The 26,437-nt window shown below is 36.7% G+C and overlaps 2 protein-coding genes across 2 annotated transcripts in view; both read right to left on the bottom strand.

Annotated features, from left to right (window-relative positions):
* The window catches only part of LOC131693077 (bromodomain-containing protein DDB_G0270170), a 505,027-nt gene that overhangs the window by 169,110 nt on the left and 309,480 nt on the right, over positions 1 to 26,437 (bottom strand). The gene's annotated exons all lie outside the window — the stretch shown is intronic.
* Positions 7,709 to 8,629, bottom strand: LOC131688052 (uncharacterized). Its single transcript, XM_058972197.1, has one exon. It carries the CDS (start codon positions 8,627 to 8,629, stop codon positions 7,709 to 7,711), a length of 921 nt encoding a protein of 306 aa, XP_058828180.1.

Below are 26,437 nucleotides of genomic sequence, written 5' to 3'. Positions count from 1 at the left end.
CTTTGAATTTTAGCTACCTATACAGTGTATAGTATACACAGCTTCTTCAGTGTATGGAGAATGAAAAAAATATATAAAAATAGTCACACAGTGCATAGTGGTCCAGAATGTTATTTTAGCAGGAATTCCTGCTTTTTGCTAGAACTAATTAACTTAGCTTTATAATACGTTTTCGAAAGTGGTAGTAAGACCCTTCTTTGTAATAAAATATCTAGGTTGGTTCTAATTTTAGCAAAATCTAAAATTGAACTTGTTAACGGTTCGAAATAGAGCTTGACTGTCTTCACTGGGGTATTCCTTAAAAACGGTTTTGTTTATATCAATTTTGAAGTTTATACTTTACACTAAAGTAACGTTTGGACAACTGGAACATCATTTTCGAATAATTCGGCGCATAATTTGTTAATATATACAATCTACTAAACTATTTGCATTTAAAAGTTATGAGAACTTCTACATAAAGAAACATAACTGTTTCAAAAGTTACCGAGTGCTTTATCTGCTTGGGTCCGCTAGGTTCTCTTTAGCTAAGGTTTATAAGTTGACATTTATGAAAGACAAATCTGTTTCAACAAATTTTTCATTATTACTTATCAGAAACCTCTCGATGGTTGGCAAACCTCGTGGAACAAAGGCAAATTAAGAGCCACCTTCAATAGTCCCGAAGGTAATGACAAAACCTTGGTTCCAGGGGATGGATGTGGGTCGGACCTTCATCCGTGTGATTTCCGACGCATGTCAAATTATTACACGCGGAATGTACATATCCAACTAGGGTTCGCAGTACCGAACTTTTTGGCGAGAATTGGTATTACGGTACTGATGCCCTTAGTACCGGTAGTACCGGTAAAGAACCGGTACTCGAAATTTTTTTTAAAAATATTCGAAAAAAACTTCAAAGTGAAATTGAGTACTCAAACTGATGACCTTATTCTTAGATGATTGATTTGTGCCGATAAAAAAAGTTTTTTATTCCTTTGAAATGGCATGACTCATTTCAGCAGAAGATATTTTTCGTATGCGGCACCTTCTTTTATTTTGAATCTAGGCCAATTTAAAATCAATAACTGCTAAGCGGAGCGACTTTCGTCGACTTCAACAGATGATAAATGTAAGAAACCCTATTAACAACAGTAAATCAAAGTAAGAATGGCAGTAAATTCGAGCAGGTTACTCGTATTTCCTCTCTTGCTTTTCTGTAAATTGGTTTTGATCTTTATGACGTTTGCCTACTATTCTCTACTGCATACCAAGGCACCTTACTTTCCTGTAAACTATGGAGTTTTGCTGAATTTTCCGATCAACAAAAATTACAAATCGCCCCATTTGAAGCAGGTCACCAAGTCTAAAATTGTTAGCTACTAAATCACTGTTCATTCTTTTATAGATAAAGGTTTAAGAGGAAACCAAATACAGACATGACTTAGACCATAGTCTTATTACTCACCACCCAGTGAATAATGGAAACCAATGTCGCTAAAAAAATCATAGCAAATTTTTACGTCTCTTGCGCTAGATGTGAATATTTTGAAATTTAGTCCATGATCGTTAAAATTTAATTTCGACAAAATAGTGCAGGAATTTATACATACTGTTCAGTATAATGAGAGCTAGTACACGGTGTCTTTAACAACTTTATGCAAAAAAAAATCAGCATCTCTGAAACTTCAGGATATGAAAGAATTGGCTTTCCCCTTTCATTTGAAACCAAAATCAAAATAATCCGTCGGGGGGTCTAGAGCCACTTTTTTATGTTTTTTTTTTCGTGAAACATAGATTTCACAATGGAACTAGTTCATAGTTATGCCCCTAGATGGTGCTTTAGACATTTGAACAACACTAAAAGTGAGAATCTGATAGATTATTTAATTGTCTACAACTTTGTTACCAACTAAAAACCAATTTGAAATTATTCGGAAAAGTTGTTTAATATTTTAACGAATTCTAAGTCTAAGTTAGTTTCACAGAAGACCTAGTGGTTTGTCAATTCACAAGCACTTTTTTTATTCGCTAAATAGTTGTGTTTAGTTCAACGGTGAATTCAGCGGAATTTGAGAGTTTGGAAAGTCTCACCTTTTAGCTTAAAATTATAACTCCCTGATACAGGGCACCATTAATATTTTTGAGATGAAAAGTCTTAGTTAAGTGTTGACAAAACTAGTATGATATTAATATTCCTGTTCATGATGGTAAGTAATTCCTCTCGCAGAAACAGCTTTTGCAATGATGTATGCCTTTTTTCTCATTTTTTCGATTGTTCTCAGGGATGACTGATAACTATTCTTACATGAATCTCCTACTCTGTTGGCATCTTCTTATAAAATTCACTTGTCCTGAACTTCAACCTTTATATTCGAACAATCTAAATGAAACTTTTTACGCACCATTGAAATATTTCGCGGATTTCATTGCAACGCTTGGTTAAAAATGCTGATTATCCGTTTTCAAAATTAACTCAATGTGACAAACAGTGAACAAAAAACTTTGAGTCTTTGGGTCAAGATAATTTTTTTTTGGATATATTCGAGGACTTCTATGTCTATAAGATTTTTGTTGTACTCAAATCATATTTTGTTTTCAAAAGTAATACATTTCGCATAATCCAGGATCAATTTAGTAACGATATTTCGCATAATTGATAGGAAATGACCGGAAAATCCAACTGCCACAATATGTTTTGCGGAGAGAATTTGAATAAATCGTTTCACGCTAACCACTAATTTGGACAGTTACTGCTGTGGTTTGCGTTAAATTAGAAACGGTGTATCGCAACATTTCGTCTTGAACGGAATTATAATAGCTGATTTAAGCGATCATAACCTAAATTATACGACGTATGGTCCTTTCTAAAACATAAATGTAAGCAAACCCTTGTAACCAAGAAATACCTTCCGATGAATGGTAGTTCCTTCGAAACTATCGGGAAAGATTACAAACCAAAAGCACAAATAGTTTTCTGACTCTGTCAAACATCCTAATTCTCAGAAGGTCAATTAGAATTGTCAACGTATTGAATCCCGCCACTAAACCCAATTCTTTTTTGGTAATGTAATAAGTGCGAGAAAACATATTTCCAAACCACTAGGCCTCGTGTGAAACTATCTTAGATGTAACTTTGTTAAAATCTTAAGCAACTTTTCCGGATAACATCAGATCAATTTTTAGCGGTCAACAAACTTGTAGACAACTAAATTTTCTATCAAATTCTCACTTTTAGTGTTGTTCGAATGTATAAAGCACCATCTAGGCACAGAAATATGAACTAGCTCCAGTAGTAAAACCTATATTGTTACGAAAAAAAAACTTAAAAAAAAGTTGCTCTGGACCCCCCGACGGATTATTTTGATCTTAGTTTCAAATGAAAGAGGAGAGCCCATTCTTTCATATTCCGAAGATTCAGAGATGCTGAATTTTTTTGCATAAAATTGTTCTAATAAATACACCGTGAGTAATGTTTAACTTCTAGAATGATTATGATCATTCCCCCACTAAGGTGTTAGCTCAACGATTTATCTAGAAGGTAATTAATATAATTTAAAGTCATTTTGTAGACCGATAATGTGAAATAGGTCCCTCTAGAGAGACCACATATTATTCATAAAAAATTGTATAGTACCGAAAATACCGGTACTGGCTTTTGTTCAGTACCGGTATTCTGGTACCAAAAATGGGTCGGTATTCCCGGTTCTCAAAGATACCCCGTTTAATGGTACTAAGTTTGGTAGTTTTCTACATCCAAAAATACAGAATCTAAAAATCTATTCGATTTTTAAATTTCTTTGTTATTAGCCTTATATAAACTTGGTAATATATGCAAGTATTTGATATCAAAAAAATCCAATGCAATACCAAAATTGTAGGGACTAATTGGTCGATGTCAGTCATTAGAATTGGCACAACCTACATAATCAGCATTTCACTTTTAAATTTTACTTATGCATAGACATTTTCTTCGACTTATAATGCAACAGATAAATTCAATTCCGTGTGACACTTTTCCAAAAGATGAGTATACTAAAAAAAATTAAGGAAGCATGCGTTCGAAATACAATCGCTTTCTACTTGGTACCGCCTAGCTGAATTGAAAGTGGGAAAATGTCCTCTGCGTTCGGGGGCCCAGCCCTTGGAGCCGACAGTGGCGAGGAAAGTGCTAACTCAATAAACATCGCTTACTGTTTTTGTCGGTTACACTTTTATTCTCTTTTGTCAGATAGCTATGCCATCGGTCATTAGTACCCTGATGGAGTTTAGTACGGTATACAGCTAGAGATATTATTTTCAACCCAAAACCCGAATAACCCTGAACTTCAACCGACTAAAAAATTGGACTATTGTTAAGCAAAAAACTCGATGAAGCGGTGGGCAAATGATGAATGAGCCTCAAAGCGTGTGGGATGATATCATTACGAGAATGCAGTTTCGCCAAAAACTGTACAGGCTATAATAAAATCAATAAAAAAGAAGTATGTCAGTTCATTCATAATGAAACAAAAATTTATTTATTGCTGTATGTCACACACCTAGAAAAAATCGTGTAAATTTACGTCTCCTGACCCTGACATATACGAGCATCAAAAATGATTGACATTTAAGTTTGATTTTAATTTTACATGACGTTGAATTTCGTAAATCACGTAATTTTACTCCACACATAGCGTTTGTTCTGAATGGCAGTAAGTGTAATTTTATGTCATTGCGCATGTAATGTATATAATTCATGTAAAATTGAACGGAGCACGGTTTTACGGTTTGTTAAATTCTGTCATGCCTGTGATGACGTCAACGATAAAATTCATATTTTTTGGTGTGACTGAAACACTTTATAAATCTCCTTTAATTCTAGTTACGTAAAATGTACTAATTCCAAACTAGATAAATACATGATCATCTCATCGCAGTAACCTTGCGGATTCATCAAGCACCAGCTCGAACAATCACATTATTAAAAATGCCTCATTTCAACCGATCCTATGAGGCAACCGCTGACTTTATCCATTCAGGTCATCTAGTCATCAGTCAGTAGCGGTGTCCGCCTTCACCGGAGGTACAATAGTGTACTTGTTCGAAGATGTGCCAGTCTGCCAAACAATGACCATTTGATTGTAGCGCGCGAAACACATTTCGTGAATCGGCATGCTCGTACAATTCCTAAAAACAGTTTTCTTCTAGCCCATCCCCTCATCCACCCTCCGCTCGTTTCGGTCGATGATTGTGGTAGCTTTTATTCGCAAATGCAATGCGGTAAGTAACCTCGTGATCGCACTCGGCAGCCAATAAAGTCACGACGAACTATCTCGCGAGATATATCAGAAAGGAAGAATCTCTCGGTCCGTGCATTCAACACGGATAGCGGGGTGCCCATGAACGTAACTGTAATACCACACCAGACAAGACAAAACCAGACCAGACCAGACCAGCCCAACCGCACCGCGTCTGAATGATGGAATCTTTTGCCAGTTTTCTGACAGCTTTTCCATAGCATTGCATCCCGGCGTCGGTCTGACAGTCGGTGGTTGTTTGTCTGGTTGATTGGTAGCCGCAGTGATGACGCTTGCTGGCAGCAGTAGCAGAAGAATGGCAGAGAGCGTTCGGAAAATAGGCGGTTTTGTATTAAGCCATCCACTCGAGAGGAGTGTTGAAATAGATCGCTTGTTTGTAGGCAACGACTGCTGCAATTGAGACTCACTCGGTACGAAATTTATGTCATGATAGTCGATTGAAGATCAGTTGAATTGGTTGGCAGGTTGGTAACTGGAGGCAGCAAACCAGTAGGTATAGTTATCGGCCATCCTGTCGAGCAACCTTCTCAAGGTTCATCGACTTCCCGTTGGCACGAAAGGGAGTTGGCACTTTTGTAACTGGTAGCTGTTGGTAAAATGCAGCTTTTCACTTTCGGATATTCGGGTGCAGCTGTCGATTGTAAGAGAAGTAAGGTGAAATGATTGTACGGTGCAGAAAGTTGTTCGATTATTGCTTCGAGCTGAAGGCATTATTTCGCGATGGAAGTTGTAATGTGTTATGCTACTGCGCGGTCGTATTTTTGCTTTGGGACATATGAAACGGTTGCAATTTGGCAAATTCATGGTTACGGAATAATATTTTATGTTGCCAACGATGCCAGTTTCCAGTTCAATATATAACTACGAACGCTCTGTCATCATCGGATTAAAACAAGCCCATTTGGAAGTGCCACCCTGTTTCATAGGTCAACACCAACTTCGGCTAAGGGAAAATCAACCGCTACCGTCATAAACGCGTCCACCGAAGTAAAGTGGTCAATTTTCAATAACACCTGACAAGCCGGTCACCTCGGTAGATAGGTACCTGCCGTCCCAAAGCTGCCTTCGACCAGACCAGGTGTTTATGATGACACTTCCTGGCAGTGCTTTTGACACTTTGCATTAATTTAATTTCCTTTTTGTGTAACCAGACTTGCCTAGGTCGAACTACAGCGAAGTGACGCCATTAGTGCTTGATTTGCAATACACTCGTGACTTCGCGAGGTACCGGGAGAAGGCAAATAAGCTCACATTTTTTTCGTTTTACTTCTTCTTTTCACTTTCGAACGTTGTACCGACCACAATTTCACTATAATTTGAATTGATATATGTCAAGTGTCTAGTCTATGCATTAATGTAAATGATAATGCATATCTGCTGTTATCATTTCACTTTAAACAACCAAACACATCTCGTTTGCCACGGTTGCAGACAACAAACTATAAATATATGGCCGTATAATAATGTAGAGTAACACCGACTACTACCAACAACGAACGATGAATTTAACGGAAAAACCAGAGTATAAATTACTCTATTTACTAGCCCTGTATTTTGGTGTAATGTGATAATCATAACCTTCAACACCTCCATATTTTCATGGATAGCGGGCACAGGCTTCAATCATGGTGAATATTTTTTGTGTATCTCTTGACACTAATCATTGCCATTGAATCGTCGGAATGGCGTTGCCGTGTTTACTAACTGGTCAGAGGTTCAGTTTCTATTGAAGCATTGGAATCTTTTCGTTCACAAAGCTGGTGTTATCATAATATGCGCAACGACGAATAACCTCCAGGGCTAGGAGATGAACATTCCGTCCAATAACACGGTGCTATAGTGATTTTGTGACTTTCAAGTGACCTAGTATAGGTTGTAGATAGGATGTAGTCACGATTTATAGCAAAAAACTATTTTTCGGGACTTTCGGCATTAAAATATTAGCTACGCTGTCATTTTTCAATCGATTTTCAATTTTTTTGTTATGGAAAAAATAACTTTTCCAACTGTATGATGCGTTATGATCTTTTGATAAAAATACTATGGTGTTTTGGGATAACTATTTGAAACTAACTTTTACTTTTTGCTTTTTTCAGGCAAAATATGAAAATTTCACAACATTTATGTTTTAATGAAAAAATTGAGAGGCCATTTAGTTCCGTATCTAATGACTGTTTGTCATCAAAATTGATTGAAAAATGCTAGTTATTATTTTGCTCCAAATTAGAAACTTGCCTGCATGAATTTAGTGAGGCATTGTAGAATTCTTTAACTATACCCTTTCATTTTTTGCCCCCATTTTCACTTCAAAGTACACAGTTCTGAATGTTTACGTAATCGAGCAAAAAAAAATCGATTTTTGGAAAATCTATAAATATAAAAGTCAAAGTTTGTATGTATATGATTTATAGTGTCCCAAACGGCTTAACCTACTTACTTACATTTATTCCTGCGCACCCCTGGTGGTGCAAAGGGCTGTTGTGAAAGATCGCCATCCTGGGCGATTGCCCGCCATCGCTTTGACCTGCTGCTAGGTCAAACTTTCGTCGACTTCTTTTATTTCCTTGATGAGGCTGCGTCACCATGAGCCTCTGGGTCTGCCTCTGCTGCGATGTCCTGCTGGGTTCCAGTCTAACGCTTGCTTGCAGATTTCGTTTCCGCCTCTGCGCAGAGTGCGGCCGACCCACCTCCACTTTCCAGGTTTCACTGGCATATAGTAGTACAGATTTCACGTTCGAGTTGAATATTCGGGTTTTGGTGCGTCGACTAATCTGATTGTCTTTCAAGATATTTCTTAAACTCGCAAAAGTAGCTCTCGCCTTCTTGATCCGTGCTCCTGTGTCGCTCTTATTGCCTCCATCAGACGCCATTTGGCTACCAAGATATTGGAAGCTTTCGACATTCTCCATTGCTTGCCCAGCTACCGTAAAGTTGGAAGGGTTGAGCGTGTTTATATCCAACGATTTGGTCTTGTTGACGTTGATTTTGAGACCTGCCGCTGAGGAGCGATCGGCAAGATCATCACGCTTACTCTGCATGTCAGAGCGCCGTTGTGCTAGGAGAGCAACGTCATCAGCCAATTCGAAGTCATTCAGATGCTCCATAGTAATAGGTTGCCACAGAAACCCACGATTTGATTCACAGTCAATCGCTCCTACCAGGTTCTCGTCAATTACGATGAAGAACAGTAGCGATGATAGAATACATCCTTGCCTAACTCCAGTCACGACCCGGATGGGGTCAGACAAGACACCATCGTGCAATATTCTGCACGAAAATGCCTCGTGCTGTGCTTTAATTAGACCGATGATTTTCTCAGGGACTCCCTTGCGTCTCAGGGCTCCCCACATATTTTCGTGATTGAGACGGTCGAAAGCTTTTTCATAGTCGATGAACACTAAGTAGAGAGACTCTTGGAATTCATTGACCTCCAGGATGATACGGAGCGTGACGATATGGTCCACACAGGATCGTCCGGCATGGAATCCTGCCTACTGCCGTCGGAGAGATGCGTCAATCTTCTCCTGTATCCGGTTCAGGATCACTTTGCAGAGAACTTTGAGAACGATACACAGCAACATGATGCCCCGCCAATTATCGCATACAGTCAGGTCCTTTGGGTACCTTCACTAAGACGCCTTGCATCCAGTCGGCCGGAAAAGTCGCGGTGTCCCAGATATTGTAGAATAATTGATGCAACAGTTGTGCAGATACTAAGGGGTCAGCTTTGAACATCTCTGCTAATACGCGATCGACCCCAGGGGCTCTGATCGAATTCATGCTCCGGGTAGCTGCTTCTATCTCTTGCAATGATGGAGCTTCGGTGTTGACGCGGGTAATACGTCGAACCCTTGGCGGATCATGCCGAGTTGTTGGTGGCGTGGCCGACACTTGAAAAAGGTTTTCAAAGTGTTCGAACCAACGTTTCAGCTGTTTAGCGCGGTCGGTTGACAACTGTCCAGATGTGTCTTTCACGGGCATCGTAGCATTAATCTTTGGTGGGACACCAAGGCGGCGTGAGATATCGTACAGGAGACGGATGTCGCCATTGTTTGCGGCTTTCTCACCTTCGTCGGCTAGGGAGTCTGTCCACGCTCTTTTGTCCCGTCTACATGAGCTCATTCGTGGCTTTGGCGTCCCTTCGTTTCTCTATCTTCTTTCAGGTGTCATCTGTGATCCACTGTTTTCTCTGGGTACGTAGCTCACCCAGATTATTCTCGCCGGTGGCAATGAAGGTGTTCTTGATGGCGGTCTATTGATCTTCTACGCTTCATCCTTCCGGAATATCTACAGCATGGTTCTCCAGCTTCTCGACGAAGGACCTTCTTACCGCAGCATCTTCAAGACGACGTGTGTTAAACCGACGCCCGATCTTCTCCTCCTGTCGATGAATCCTTGCAATACGCAGCCGGATCTCGCCAATTAGGAGATGGTGGTCGGACGCTATACCGGCGCTACGCTTGTTACGCACATCAAGAAGGCTCCTTCTCCATTTTCGGCTGATGCAGATGTGGTCGATTTGATTCTCCGTGAAGCCATCACGGGAACCCCATGTCACTTTGTGTACTGGCCGCTGTGGGAAGAGCGATCCCCACATCACCATATCATTGTTGCAACAAAACTCTGCAAGCAGCTCTCCGTTTTCGCTCATTTCTCCGAGGGCTTAACCGATTTCCGTAAAAATTTAAACACAGTAGGCATTGGTTATGGAGCGTGTTTGTGTGCTATTGATTGGGGATTATCTGCCCGCCAGATGGTACTATGGAACAAATTGTGTTTTCAGCAAGTTTTCAACTTATATCTTTAGTTGGATGAATGCAATGCTTAGTAATCGCATTTTTTCACTGAGACCGGCAGATATAAGGAAGTTGATCATCTACGGTTGTCGTCAGGGTGGATGTTCTGTGTCACCTTTACTATGGAACTTGGTTGCCGATGGCTTGTTAACCCTCCGGAAGTCGCGCATATGGTGCACTGAACGAGCAGCCACTGATGCCCTAAGACGATTTCGCTAGTTTTTCAGAGCAGCGTGCACTCAGTGCACTAGCGCGACTGCCGGAAGGTTAAAGAAACTCAATGAGCTTGGATTTTCAATCTAAGGGTTTGCTGGCGAGTATCAAATACCTACTAATTACTGGACTTTACATCGGAACAACCTTTGACTTGACGAAACAAGCATTAAAAGCTGTCGAACAGTGGTGTCGACAAGTAAAATTATCAGAAAATTTCAATGGTTGTTTACACGAAGAAGTGAATAACAAACGGAATTCGTTCCTTGGAGTTTTTTTTGTCTCTGAGCTAATTTGTCAACAGTTGTTACGGCATTTAATTAGCAAGGGACTGAAAGGTGAAGTAAATTTTTCAATGAGCCATAGTATTCAAGGGAGAGCAAAAAGTTGAAGGGAGAAAGTTTAGAAAAGCGTGGATGGATCATATATGTAGAGCTTACCGGCGACTTAACTTTTTGTCTGCTACCGTAGGAGTCAAGATCTTTTGGCATTAGAAATGCGAATCACCTGAGTCTACGGCATGTTTGGACAAGCGTAAAGCAACTTGTTACTTACGCTTGTCCAGACTTACTGTGTGCAGATCATGTCAAAGACGGCGACGGTGGTTGAGTGGTAAGCGTGACCGCCACCCATTCCAGTTGACCTGGGCCTCTAGCAAAAGCAAGTATCGGACTAACATTCTTTCCCTTTCCTTCTGCGATCTACGGTCGGGCCTGGCCGTCCGATACATGTTGCTACTATAGACCGAGGAATCCTCTGCATCTCCACATGTATCACGGGAAGGGGAGAGTTGTTAGTAAATGTGCCAATAGCGTTATCATGTAATAATTGCTCTGGGCAGCCGGCTGCCGAGAATTTGGGAAATTTGTATTAATACGATTAGCAAAATAAGCAACTTGAACTCCGGATAGCCGGCTATAAGGAGCACTGCTTATATTTTTTAATAGTATTCAATCACGCGACGAATTTGTTCGTGGTTTCTATCGTGTCAGTGTTGATTTTACCCGGCGATTGTTCGAATAAAATGCGGAATCTTATACAGAAGGTTCATCAGACTCTTCCATAAGTGTCGCGGAGTTGGTTGTTTGGAAGGGAATAGGGTCTATGATTCGCTCCAAGCAAGCGATGCGACCTGCAAAGCATAGTTTGTTAGGTAGTAGTTTAGTTAGTTTTCGAGAACACGATCCCTCGAAAAAGATCTTGTTAAAACTAAACAAGATCTTCTTCTGGTTCTTTTTAAACTCTGGATAGCGGGCTACCGAGAGTATCCTATGTTTTCTAAACAAAAGATATTTCAACTCCACACAGCCGAGTATTGAGTATTGCCTAGAAAAGCTAATCTTATCTGCGTAATGGGCAGGATCACTATTTATTGCGACATTATTTAGACTAATTTCGCTATTCCTTCTCTACGATATATTTTTGGGTTGCAAACTACCGAGTGATAACACGTTATACAGACAAAGAGTTATGATAGCTCGAGATATTGTAAATCAACGAAAGTATTTCCGATTTTCCATATCAGATTGTTTGTGAACTACACGTATACGAACGATTATATCTAACATTGAAGGGAAATACAGAGGATCGTTAACCTGATACACGGGCTTGTTACCAAGAACGGAACTTGAAATTAGATTCATTAAAACAGACGCGGCGGATTTTCAGCACGTATTGACCCGCGAGCATCGATACCAGTCGAATCAAAGTCCCATTGGAGCCAACCTCCGAACAACTATTCATTTTACGGTATTGTTTTCTCGGCTAGATCCGTTCGCACCCTCTCATTCTGCCACTATCGGCAGAAGGTCGACAGCACACAGGCGTCGCCGGTCTAAGGATCAAATGTCATCAATAGACCTAGACTCACGTGGGGGCATCAGATAGAATTGAAAGCTAACCTATGAACATGACAGCAAAACACTTATTCCTCGTGCTGACATAACTGAAGGTAATTGCCAACCGGTCCCCAATCCCTCTCGCGAATTATTCATTTAATAATTTATTAATTTATTAATTTATTAATTTATTAATTTATTAATTTATTAATTTATTAATTTATTAATTTATTAATTTATTAATTTATTAATTTATTAATTTATTAATTTTTAAATTTATTAATTTATTAATTTATTAATTTACTAATTTATCAATTTATTAATTTATTAATTTATTAGTTTATTAGTTTATTAGTTTATTAGTTTATTAGTTTATTAGTTTATTAATTTATTAATTTATTAATTTATTCATTTATTCAATTATTCAATTATTCATTTATTCATTTATTCATTTATTCATTTATTAATTATTTAATTTATTCATTTGTTCATTTATTCATTTATTCATTTACTCATTTACTCATTTATTCATTTATTCGTTTATTAATTTATTAATTTATAATTTATTAATTTATTCATTTGTTCATTTATTCATTTATTCATTTATTCATTTATTCATTTATTCATTTATTCATTTATTCATTTATTCATTTATTCATTTATTCATTTATTCATTTATTCATTTATTCATTTATTCATTTATTCATTTATTCATTTATTCATTTATTCATTTATTCATTTATTCATTTATTCATTTATTCGTTTAAATTTTGTAGCGAACTTAAAAATACGAAAAAGTGAAATTTGGCCAAAGAGTCGTTTACATCATTTTTACATACAAGGGCAGCATAGTGAACATATAGAGATTTCATTGTAGCATTTATAGAAAGTGTAGTACTTCTATGAATCATTATCACGAAATTTTTAATTATCTTTTTATCTTTAAGGTGGTTGTTATCTACCACAGATATGAACGAGTTTAGAAACGCGATTTTTTTTGCAGATTTTAATTTTTTTAGTTGATTAAATTTTCAAAAAAAAGGTTTAAGCCTTTAAAATGGAAGTTTTTTTTGAACCACGTGCAAAGATTCAGTATGGTTTTGATCAATCTTTTCATAATGTGGAAATTGGAGTGGTTTGTTACGAAACATTCCTATTTCAAAGTAAATTGCACCAAAATATTGAAGCAAGCGTAAAATGGTACAATTCGAAAAAAATTCTAATTTGGCAATCAATTTGTAGATGTGACAAAATGATCGGTACGATAATTCACCACTTGCGGTGCTACTAACGGATATGTCATGAAACATACAGCATCAAAAATAACTTAGTTTTACGTTTGATTTTAATTTTACTTGACATTGAATTTCGTAAATCATGTAATTTTACTCCATATATGGCATTTGTTCTGAATGGCAGTAAGTGTAATTTTATACCATTGCGCATGTAAAGTATATTTTTTATTTTATTTTATTGATTTAAGAATATACTTGTAGAGTAAGGACTTTTCCTTCTTTGCTATCATGTAAATTAGGGTGTCCCAAAATGACATCATGTTAAAAAAGTCATCGGGCTCACTTCTTAAATGAAAGGTTAGGGTATTAGGACCACTTTCTTCTTCGGAGTGAGTTTGCTAAAACGCTTCCTACTGGTGGCGACTTTTGATTTTTTGAAAAATGGGCCGATTTCGTATAAAATTTTAAATTTATGCCTGTTGAAGTGGTCCTGAACTGTCTTAGATTTTTTTCAGCATTTTTTTATTTTTCTGGAGATCCAAACGGAGAAGTTTGGTTAGTTAGTTTGTACAAATTTGGAATTATAAGAGCGGCAGGGCCATTAAAACTTAGTAAAAAGTGAAATTTTTGGTGCTTTTCAGTATTTTTTCTTCAAAACTGGGTATCTACAAAATTTTAAAAGTACAGAAAACACTTTATATAGTTGAGCCAAATTCAGGGGCGTAATTTTGCTGAAGAAAAGGTATAGCTATGGCTAATGGGGTATGAGTTATTTAAGTTTTTGGTAGATAACCTTTGACATTTTTAGCAATTTATCAAAAATAATTCTGTTCCAAAAAGTAAATCAGTTCAAATGTGCTTTGACCACATATTGTTTTTCGAAAAATAGAAGAAATATTATGAATAATGACGTTTTCTGTTCGTCTTTAGTATGTCAGGACGAGGTTTAATGAGCAACTGATGACTTTTTTGTAACTTAAATCATAAAAATAATAACTTTGCTAATGACGCCAAGTCTCTAATTATTTTTTGAAGAGTTAATTCTCCATAATTACTTCTAGGAGGCATCTTCAACAAAACGATTATGTCAGAAGATGCGCTGTATTCTGTTGTAAAACTTTTTCGAGGATATTTGCCCCAAATTTGACTATTTCGGAATTATGTGATCTAAACAGTAAATATCAGTTTTTCAGCACTCACCTCATTCTTCTGCATTTTTCTCCACTTCAAAGTTCCTAACATGAAAATAAGACTTTATATACAAAATGTAAGTACGTTAATTAATTCAGCCTTCAAATATACGCCATAACTTGCCATTAACTCGACATATTTGTTTAATTTTAGTGATTTTCAAACCCGCTAGGTGGCTATTAATATAGAAAATATTTAAAAAAAAATCGTCAAATGCTCATAAAAACCGATTCTGATGTACTAGAGACAAGCGAAAAACGCCATTTTTCATCATTTTCCTTCTATTTTCCGAAAAATAATATGCGGACTAAGCCCACTTAAGTTGTTTTATTTTGTAGAACAGTGTTATTTTTTATGAATATCATAAAATGTCAAAAGGTTATTTAACAAAAACGTAAATAACTTATACCCCATTGGCCGTAGCTATACACTTTCTTCAGCAAAATTACGCCCCTGAATTTGGCTCAACTATATAAAGTGTTTTCTGTACTTTTAAAATTTTGTAGATACCCAGTTTTGAAGAAAAAATACTGAAAAGCACCAAAAATTTCACTTTTTACTAAGTTTTAATGGCCCTACCGCTCTTATAATTCCAAATTTGTACAAACTAACTAACCAAACTTCTCCGTTTGAATCTCCAGAAAAATAAAAAAATGCTGAAAAAAATCTAAGACAGTTCAGGACCACTTCAACAGGCATAAATTTAAAATTTTATCCAAAATCGGCCCATTTTTCAAAAAATCAAAAGTCTCCACCAGTAGGAAGCGTTTTAGCAAACTCACTCCGAAGAAGAAAGTGGTCCTAATACCCTAACCTATCATTTAAGAAGTGAGCCCGATGACTTTTTTAACATGATGTCATTTTGGGACACCCTAATGTAAATGCTGTATATGTTTCATGTAAAATTAAGCGGAACACGGTAATGCTTCGTCATTTCGTGAATTACGGTTTGTTAAATTGTGTCATGTTTGCAATCTTCAAAAATGTTATGTGTTGGGATAGTACGAACCCAGCAATGTTCATTTCATATTAAGTGAAGAAATTTTGTAAAATACTCTTAAATAGCGCCTTTGTTGAAAGATTTTGGGCCATAATGGAATCAGTGCTTCATAAACAAATACACAAATAATTCAAAAATGGCTTAAACTGATGAAAGTTTGTTTCGAAGGTAGCTAAACAGCAACAATATTTATCTCTAATATCATTTTCACATTAAAAGTTATTTCTACTTATACAAGTTCTCTGGATAAATGGAACACACAATTTAGCGTAGTTGGAAAATCAATCGCTTTGTAAGCAGCTCACCTAAGTTTGAGTCCCAACCCCACAGATAGGGTTAGAGATTTTTCCAATCCCAAAAAAGCGAGTGACCTTAAGATTAAAACCTCTATACTTCACTGGATCAATAAACGCTTCGGAGAATGAGCTAATGTATTTATAACGACATCTCTTTTGTGGTCGGTTTATTGCTGGTACTCTTCAAAAACATGACAAAATAAGTTTATTCTGCTTCGTTTTCGGGTTTCTTGCTAATGGTGGGTATGTTTTGATATTTTCGTTTACTTCAGTGATTATCAGTTATATTGAATCGGAAAAATAATTTTCACGTTGTTTGTGGATACGCGTAATTTTGAGACTCATCCTGTCTTGGGAAAGTTGAACCGCGGATAAGGCGCCCGGTTTTGTAAAAATGAGAAAGGTGCGTACGTTTGGAATACGAAAAGAACTGGAATAGTTTTCATTTCCACAAAGTTGCGAAAAAATGATAGTTCAGGGTAATTTTCATATCCAATATTGCGTTAAATTTTTATAGAATGCAGTCTTTAGTTGTAAACAATGACAAATTTAGTAATGTTTTATTTGTGTTTGATTTGAAAGTTTAAATAAAACTCATTTATATAACCTCATACCTCTAGCTGACCAGAGATAATTTGATAATTGTATTGTTTCAGGCAAAATGCTACATTGTCGGTACTATTTTCACTAATACTCAGAGCTCATCCATTAACATAAGCCCAACCCAACGTTTAAGTTCAATGCACCGCATAGGCCATCCAAAGTCATATTGTGACACTGATTGTTATTTCCTCCGCTTTCGGATTGCTTCGATACGAAATGACCGTAAACATTAACCCACGTACTTTGGAATGCTCTTCGCCTCTGGACAGACGCTGACGCTGCAGCCGTCTTCCAAGTATGCGGTGGCGGCGGCGGCGGCGGACGTGCCCAATCGAATGCATCGGGAGTAAAACACGTTGCATTTAACGCGAAGATTCGTTCAGCCAGTACCTACATACTTTTATGTCCCTATCCTAACATATATGCATTTCCCATCAGTGCCGCCGGCGGGGTGATCCGAGCAGCATCCGTGTCGGTGGTATTCCTTTGAACGACGCGACGGAGCATCGTTGCATAGCGCCAATCAATCGATGTGGTGGTGGACAATTCGCCGGTAGCTAGTGCATAGAGGATCATCTCTAGCCGGAGCATCTTGCAAAGAGATCATCTTCCCGGCGCGAAACTTTTACGCCAATATGAAGCTCAATCCCTCGGTCTGCATATATCTGTATGTAGTTAGTTATGGCATACGGCGACAGGATGGCGAACGAAGCGCCAGCGGGAAAAAGTTCATTTTTATTACAATTTCTTTCGCGTCTCTTCGAGGTTGTGCCTTATTTGGCCAATAAGTCCGAACCGGGACCGGATTTCTATTTCTATACATATATAAATATGCTGCTCGGTACCTACTCTACAAGTTCAACGCTTGTTTGCGGATGGTTTGCTTGAATAGCACGCCAATATTGCCGCTGGTAAATATTTCAATGGCTCAAAGGTTCAACATTTGTTTTCCCAATGCATGTTTGGTTTTATTCGTGCACTAATGACAGTTTTTGAAGTTTCCGCCGCGCCGGGAGAAATTATCTGTCTCTCGGTCTCGGTGGCAGAAACTTGAAAGGGGTAAACGAATACTGCCTTGGACGGTTACGGCATTCGGAGTTTCGAGCGGCTTCAGGCTGATGATCTGGAGGAGCAGATCAATAACCTTTGAAATGAGAAGGACCAATCGGAATGAATGGAGTCCGCTAAGCTTATGTTTGCACCTAGATAATATGAGGTAGTTTGTTTCAATTCCGTCAGATTTTAAATTTGAAACCTTTTTGTCATTATTCGTGGGATAGAATATTATAACAATATTATTAACACTTATGTTTCAAGGTATGAAATTCAATAGCGACAGTCGGTAAGCCTCTTTTATCTGTTATTTAACTGGAAAAACCTACCGTACACATTATGACACATTGAAGTTTATAAAGCGTAAGCGTAATCGTGCTATCGCAGTTTTTCTCGCTCGCCTTCCTCTTTTACGACGTCCACAGCCCAGCATCGGTAGCGGGTGGCAATGATTGTTGTCGAAGCTTCCTAAAGTGCCAATCAGCAGCGACAAATTGTTCAGGATTTTGATTGTTGATAATTGTAGCGCTCCGCCGTCGATTTCATTGATTATGATTTTTATCACTCATTTTGTTTTACGATCCAATGATGAAACATTACTTGTACTTATGATGCTACACAAGAGGAAGTGTTGATTTTATTACTTAGGTACTGACAGATTTGTAAAGTGCGCAACGGTTTGGCGTAAATGTGCGTAAACAGAAACCACAATAATAAAATCAGGCAGTGGTTCCTTGGATTGAACGAATGGTACGTTTAGCGTCTTTTAACGTTTCTATCTATTAGCTGTTTCAGTTATACTTTTTTCCAGGACTTTTCATTTGTCGTTGGGTTTAGTCTAACATTCGAAAATTTTGAGATGATTTACGACTTCATTTTTTAAAATATTTCTTTTTATTTACTCTTTTTATCGAGTTAGAAAAACTCTTTGGAAAACTCTCTAAGCATATGTGCGGGGTTGGGGATCGAACCCAGGTGTGCTGTGTGCAAGGTAATCGATTTTCCAACTACGATATGCATGCCCCTCAAAATATTTTGGAATTTCTTTTGATACTGTGATTTTACTGATTAATCCCCGTAAAAGTAAGATATTATGAAAAATTTCTTTTTACCACATATAAAGAAATGATGTCAAATGGCAAATTTGTAGAAATTGCTGTGGCGAACACCTTTTCTGAACGCATTAAGGCTTTGTTTAAATACTTTAACCCTTAAATGCGCAAATCGTTTGTTTTTAAATTTGGTGGACGTTGTCTCACAGCTTTAATATTTAAGGGTAGGTAGTGGATTGTTGGTTCTCCTTTGTTAATATTTTTCAAAATAATATAGCAATATGTACGAAAGTCGCTCATGATCAATTTCCGAAAATTTGAAACGAGAAATTTATACTGCGAGGAGCCGGCCATCGGGAGTATTGCTTCTTATTAACACTTCAATGATCATTTCCAAAGTTTGCAGTACAAAGCAAATGTACAAAAAATATAAACGATATACCAAAAGAATGTGAAGAAAATGACTGCGAAATTTTAATGACAAGTTGGCATCTCCACTCTCCCTGTCAGACACGTTTCCATAGTTGTGTTAAATTCCAAAATGCAAACGACATGTTTATTATGCGTTATAAATATAATAAGCCCAACGACAAGGGCTTTTGATTTGTCGGCGGCTCAGAAGAAGAATGGATGGAAGAAGAGCAATACTGGCAAAGATCGACTACCATATGAGCGGCTCAAACTCGAAAGAATGACGCAGAGTACTGCACTGGATGATCTTGAAGAAAGAGCCAGGAGTGTGATTTTACGAAGTTTTAGCTTCTGGCGGCCCTACATTTTCTGACAGAGTGTAGTACAAAGCTAGTGTCAGATCTTCATGAGACCTCAAGAAGTCACTTTTGGAGGTATTCGTCAATGTAGATTTATAGGTAGACAGGGTTCCAGATTTAACTTAAAAAACGTTTTTAATCCACCTAACAGTGTGATGAGACATTTCTTATAACTCTTATCACTCTCTTCGGATATTATATCGTTTGAGAATATTTAGAACTTGATGCTTCGCGATGTTTTTGATAACACATACTACATGGGATAGTGGCAGGACTCAGAGAATCGCTCAAATCAACATAGGACAACATCAGTGCTAGAAATCTCAAACCAAATCAATGGGAAAGCGAAAAAATCGACTTTTTCTAAAGGTGACTTTCCAGTAGTATCCTTGATTTGAATTATTATCGCTAATCCTAATGCCAAAGAACAAATAAAAACCCAACGAAAACGAACCGTTTGGGAAAATGATCATCATTACAGGAATTTTCATTTTCACGAAACTTTTTGATAACCTTCCGTCACTTGCGTAAATGCAATGGGTGCACAGTGCTCTGAAAATCTAGCGAAATCGTCTTAGGGCACCAGCGGGTCTGTAAAGAATACTAAAAATTAATTTCTATTCCATAATTTTCAGTTCACCAATTCGAGAGATCGTGTTCACCGCAAGCCATGAAAAATAGACTACGTTGTGAAGCGATGGTCACTATTTATTAAAAAATCACGGTTAAATAAAAAATAAAACTATTAAAAAATTTCAAATAATTTATAATTTTCACAAACTTATTAGGAAAAATTGTTTAATAAGCTTTGGTAATATTGTGGAGGAAAAAAGCTGAAAATTTCAGTATTTTCTCTATCTGCAACATATAAACCCTTAAGTTTACCAATTTATTAAACTGGAGCTGTTAAAATATTATTCTCGTCCCTTGATGTAGTCTGATAACTATTTCTGATTATGATGAACTTTTTATTTTCGCAAATTTCGCATATCTTCATGATAAGGAATGCTCAAGAAAGGATTTACTCGAATTCAGTCTTGTTCGTCTGCTAGAGCCCATCAAACATATGTTCATATTTGGCTGATAAAATCGGGGTTTCAATGAGTTATATTAGATATTCAGCATTCGAAGAAGTTTCTTTTGAACGAGTGTAGAACGACTTTGTTTCTACTTACTTGAAATCAACGGCGTAGCCAGAAATTCGGTTTGGTGAAAATCGATCATACTGTCCAAATGGCATAATTCCGAAACCGTAATATTTGAAGTTTTAAAATTATGCAGAATTAATTTTTCAGAAAATAGTAACAGAGTTCGTGTCTTTAGCGAATTTGTCGAGACTTTATTGTAGTCATGAATATTAACCTGAGAAAATTCACCATAAATACTTCTTGGACGATATACCGTCAAAATTATTTGATCAAATGATGCGCTGTTTAACGTTTGTAAAACTCATCGAAGATACTAAACCTCCGAAATTGGCGGTTTCAAAATGATGCTATCTTGACCTTAAATTACTGTTTTTAAACATTTGACCTATACATATAATTGGTCATACAACAAAAATCAAATGCTCATCAAAATCGATCAGAACCTGCTAGAGTCGAATGGAATGCGTCATTTTTCATAAATTTCTCTCTACATTCGGAAAGTGTTATCCTCGTTATTAATCATATTACGTTTTCGTCTCAACTCGACGCATTCCCAAAATAAAAACCTGTTTTAATCCACCTAGTGGTGCAATTGTGCTTGTCTCATTTGTCCAGACTACGATTCCTGGTTATGTTCAATACAATGGTGGAAATGAATATTACATGTTCAGTACGATTTGCACATATATACAATGAATCGACAGCCACGATCTTGAGATGCTATGTGATACTGAAACATCGCTTGAAACCAGCGGCGGAACATAGAGAAAGATCCGGGAGGTCCAGGTCCTGTCGAAAATTTTCAACTTGTTAAGGAATTTTAAACTAGTTTTAATTTTAAAGTAGCAACCCCTCACTGCATACTCCCTCCGGGCCGGTATGATTGACGATTTTTGGAGTGATTGCATAACCTTTCTATATGTGAAAGGCAAAAATGTACCAAAGTCCAAAGAAGTCAATTTTTATCAAACATCTCAATGTTTCATGCATTTTAAAGTCATTTGGCATCAAAAATACAAATTTGATTTTGAAAATTTTTCATTTCAGTTTATATCGGAATTTGCTGTGTGATTGCACTCTTTAACTCGTAACTCCGGAACCGGAAGTCCAATCAATAAAAAATTCAATAGCAGCCGATGGGAAGGTTGTACCTTTCATTTGAGACTAACCTTGTGCAAATCGGTTCAGCCATCTCTGAGAAACAGAGGTCACATTTTTTTCTACATACACACATACATACACACACAGACATTTTTCGATCTCGACGAACTCAGCCGATTGGCATATGACACTCGGCCCTCCGGGTCGGGATTAGATTGACGAATTTTAGAGTGAATGAGAAAGGCAAAAACATTTTTAGCAAATGTTGAAAGTTATGCATTTTTCTTGGTGAGCAGTTCTATGTTTCATAGACATTAAATCAATTTTAACTTCGCTTCCTATTAAATAAAGACCCTTATGACAGTACATATCTACAAAAGCGAGCTTAATTTGAAAAGAAATCTGAGGATTATGATTGATTACAGAACTCTGGAATTTTCTATTGGAATGTTTTCAGGCAGGAATTTGATATTGATGCAATTAGACAACTGTGAAATCAAGACCAATAGATCAGTTACATATCAGGAGGTCCCTATTCCGACAATTTATCAAAAGTCCTCATGATGTTTACAACAACAGGTTATCAATCTACGGATCAGATAATTGTTATTGTAATATTGAATTAAATCAGTCTGCATCAATAAATTTTCAACTTCAATCCAATTTTTTTTGGGTGTTGTGGGGGGGGGGGGGGGTTGTATGGTGTTAAACCCCAAAACCTTCTCTTGGCTACGCCGTTGCTTGGAGTTATTTATTTCGCTTTTCATTTTCCGATATGTTTCAGATCGAACCGATGGTTATAGTTAGAAAAATTGCAGTCAGAAGGTTCGCACAAATGAACATTTTTGTACTGATAAGTTATCAAGTTCCTTCCAGACAACTTGGAAGTGTTCGGTGTTTATTTCTAGCGGTTGTAGATAGTAAAATGAAATACAAAATTCGTTTTATCGAAATAATGTTTAGCTTATTTCAATGGATTATTACTATATTGAACAATAAATAGGCGACAAAGAGTAATCAACAAACAACAAGCCATAACTTTTAAAGTATTCAAAATAGATATTTGAAGTCTTCAGTAAAGTTATTTGCAAAAGTAAGAGCTATAAATTTGCTGAAGACATCATTTCGATATAATCACTTCCAAGAAAATTTGTGAAAATATCTCACTCATAGGGGGATTAATCAGCAAAAGCACAATACCAAAAGAAAGGGCATATTACCTCCATTAAATTCTTCGAAAATACTATTGACCTAAAATAAGCCGTTTTGGAGTTAATAATAGATTACATGTTTTTGGTCATATTTCTGGCAATGGAAAATGATAAAAATCTTTCGTCCGCATTTAATGTTAAATATCTCTTTTGATAATAGTCCGATTTCAATAATCTATAGCTTGTTCGAAAGGTATTCGTTAAAGCTATCTAAAAACATATAAATTGTTAATCTATGTTGTCAATTTCGGCAGATAATTTAAAAAAACTGCAAAAAACGCCATTTTTGCACATTCAAACATTCATATCTTGGAAACTAAACATAAGAATCAAAAACAAATTAATAGCGTTCATACTGTTTTTTAGTTCTTTCATTTAAAATTGGTTTGGATAAGATCGGTTCAGCCATTGCTGAGAAACACGAATGAGAATTTGTCCGTTACATACACACACACACACACACAGACATTGTCCCAAATCGTCGAGCTGAGTCGATTGGTCTATAAGGCTCGGCCCTCCGGGCCTCGGAAAAATTCTTGAAAGTTTGAGCGAATTCTATACATTTCTTTTATAAGAAATGTAAAAATTGGCTCATTTTGACACATCTACAGACCGCTTGCCACACAAAAATCTTTTTGTGTAATCCGAAAACTTCATCTTAGGCCAGTTCAAAAAATTTCCTACTTCAAAGTTTGCTTTTTTTAAATACGGGTTTTAAACCAAAGTTTTGAATGTTTTACTTTGGCGTGGAAGAGCCGGTATATGCTGTTACTTATTGTAGAATTGGGCTTCATCCTATTGTACAACCGTCAGAAGAAACCTAAAACCTTGGTACATAATCGGGAATAGCGAATCAGAAAAGGTGACTATATGTCAGTGATTCACTCAATATAGAATGGATAAAGGCTATGATTAGAGCTTCCATCCCGGGAATTTATTTCCCGGGAAACCCGGGATTTTTGGATTTCCCGGGATTCCCGATTCCCGGGAAATTGTGTTTCTCATTCCCGGGATTCGGCAATCCCGGGAAAAAAGATTTTTAATTTATTTCAAAAGGATTAGGCTCTGCGAAAAAAATTATGTAGGAAATAGGAAGGCAACATTTGGAGTGAGCCGTGAATGCAGATCTAGGGGCAGATCACTTGTGATGCATTTTTAAAAATCAGCGAAATTAAATGCATTTATTTCCATCAAAATAGAAATTCATAATGTATTTTGCGTGCAATGTTTTTGCGTTGCGTGCAATGTTGTTTGCGTTGCGTGTAAGACGTCAAAACCCTACAGAAAAACTAGCCCTACATTTAACAAAACGTCGAACAAAGTGGATCAGCGGAGGACATTTGTTAAACAAACTTTTCTGCGAGGGAGTGCAAAGCTGATGCAAAAATGGAAATTAAATGCATTTTTTCTAATTTGATGCAAATTTGTTATACATTCTTAGAGTGATCTGCCCCTAGATGCAGATGCTTTTCCAACTAATTTGCAGATCTTTGGACTATATATCTTTAGGCTCGCTGATCTGTTCTCATGATTTTTTAGGTATGTAGTCCAAGCCTTGCTCAAACTGCTACTAAAAATTTTGATATTTTCATGCAAAAATGGGTTAATTTGGCGGCCGTTGTACCGAAGCATTTCCTTACAGTAGCGTTATTGTTTTGCACGATATCTCTGCAACCGATGAGCCGATTGATCAGATTTTTTAACAGTTCTTTTAATAGTTAGATCTTGAATAAATGCAATCAAATTAGTAATTGAAATGACGGTAACTTCTTGAAATATCGATGAGTGTGTGTGTCAAAACTTGGGATGGTTTGTAGTGATATCATACTTAACGCAAACGCTATTTAAAATAAAGAATGTTTCTAGAACGTCTGCAGAAATATTTGATCGGTTCATCGAATGCATATTTCGTCTAATTTGTTATACCGTAACTGTAATATCTGTAAATTTTTGGATGTATGAAAAGAAAGACTTAACACTGTAGCTGTCCAATATCATGCGCATCCAACCTATTTGGATGTCGATTTCAAGAATGCAGGCAGGATTTTTGAAGAGATAAGATCAAGCGATTTTGGGTAGTAACTCCAGCAGCTGCGTTGAGTATATCTTCCCAATCGTATCCGTGATTACCAAAATTTAGGTTATACATATAGTCAAGAAAAATCAAAAAAAGTTGTTGTTGACAATTTATCAAATGATTGAATAATGTGTAGGACACCAAATCGCCTTTTTCTGACAACTGTTTTTAGGACAGATATACATGCAATCAAAGAGGTTTGAAAACTTTTCAATTTATTCTTTTTTTCTTAAGAAAATCATTCACCTTTTTATTTTTCCTCTGTATTTCCGGGATCCCGGGATTTCCCGGGAAATTTATTATTTATTTCCCGAATCCCGGGAAGCTGAAAACCGTCGGGAAATGGAAGCTCTAGCTATGATGCAAAACCTTAAGGTTCGTCCTGGTTAAGTCTTCAATACCTTGACCTAGGAACTCCTAGCAGGCTCTCAGTGATTCTATTCTTGGCTGAAATAATGCAAAATAAATTTTAGTCCGCCGGACACCACTCGGTTTTATCTTTTTCATGCTAGAGACACATTTAAAAAATTCTGCTTTATGTTTAAAACGATGAACATTTCACTGTTTATAGTTCATTATGGAGAAACGCGAAAAACTTACAAAATTGGCACAATTTCATGGATTACCAATTTTTGTTGTAACAAAATTCCAAATATCTCAAAAACTATCGCATTTTAGAAGAATTTTGTAAAATGAATTTTGATTTGAAATGACATTTAGAATCATATTTCATAGTAAAATTATAGCTTTGGTCGTCAATTTGTATAAAATTTATGAACATGTTTAACATTATTGTTGGAAAAACTTTTTGACTGATAGTTTCTCCAAGATGCAGTTATATTTCAAATATTTCTTTTCTTTTGGAGTTTTCAATGACAAAAGATAAAAAAAATGAAAAAAAACCTGTTTTAATCCACCTAGTTGTGCAATTGTGCCTTTCTCATTTATCCAAACTATGATTCATCAGCTGGTTTTGTACAATAGAATTGTGGAAATGTTTTACCGCTTTTTACCGCTTTAATGTAGATAGATCTTGCAAAATAGAACATGCGGCTGTAGCCAACATCCCTGAATTTTATCACAGTGTTTGTTGCACTGTCTTTGTTTTTATAGACAAAAATGTGTGACGCGGAAATCCCGTCAATTTACCCCGGCCCCGGCGGTATGTATAAATACGCCAGAAAATGGAGATTATATCAAAGGTTCGTGCTGAATGTCTTTTCAATAAAGTTGTATATTAACCGACAATTGTCAATATATTTCATTCTCAATACCCCGGCATTTTACTTTGACGCGTATTACATATTCAAAAGCATATTTTCGAAATTCTTCAGGCGATTGGCCAAAGTAAATATCCCCTGCATTGAAGAGATACACAAAGTTTTACTTTGGAGTTTAATATTTGATGACTATATTTGTACTGTAAATAGTAGCGCTAACTTGCCCGCGTGCGTCACCGCCAACTTACTTCAACCGCATATTTTACAAAAAACTATTTAAAAAATAACTTTTATTCATGGATAGATTTAATATCTATACGAATACTGAAAGCTCTTTTTACTCACTAACGAAAA

This window comes from Topomyia yanbarensis, chromosome 3 (genome assembly GCF_030247195.1).
Source record: "Topomyia yanbarensis strain Yona2022 chromosome 3, ASM3024719v1, whole genome shotgun sequence".
Taxonomy (NCBI): domain Eukaryota; kingdom Metazoa; phylum Arthropoda; class Insecta; order Diptera; family Culicidae; genus Topomyia; species Topomyia yanbarensis.
Note: the sequence above shows the minus strand (reverse complement) of the source record. Positions and strands in the feature narration are given on the sequence as shown.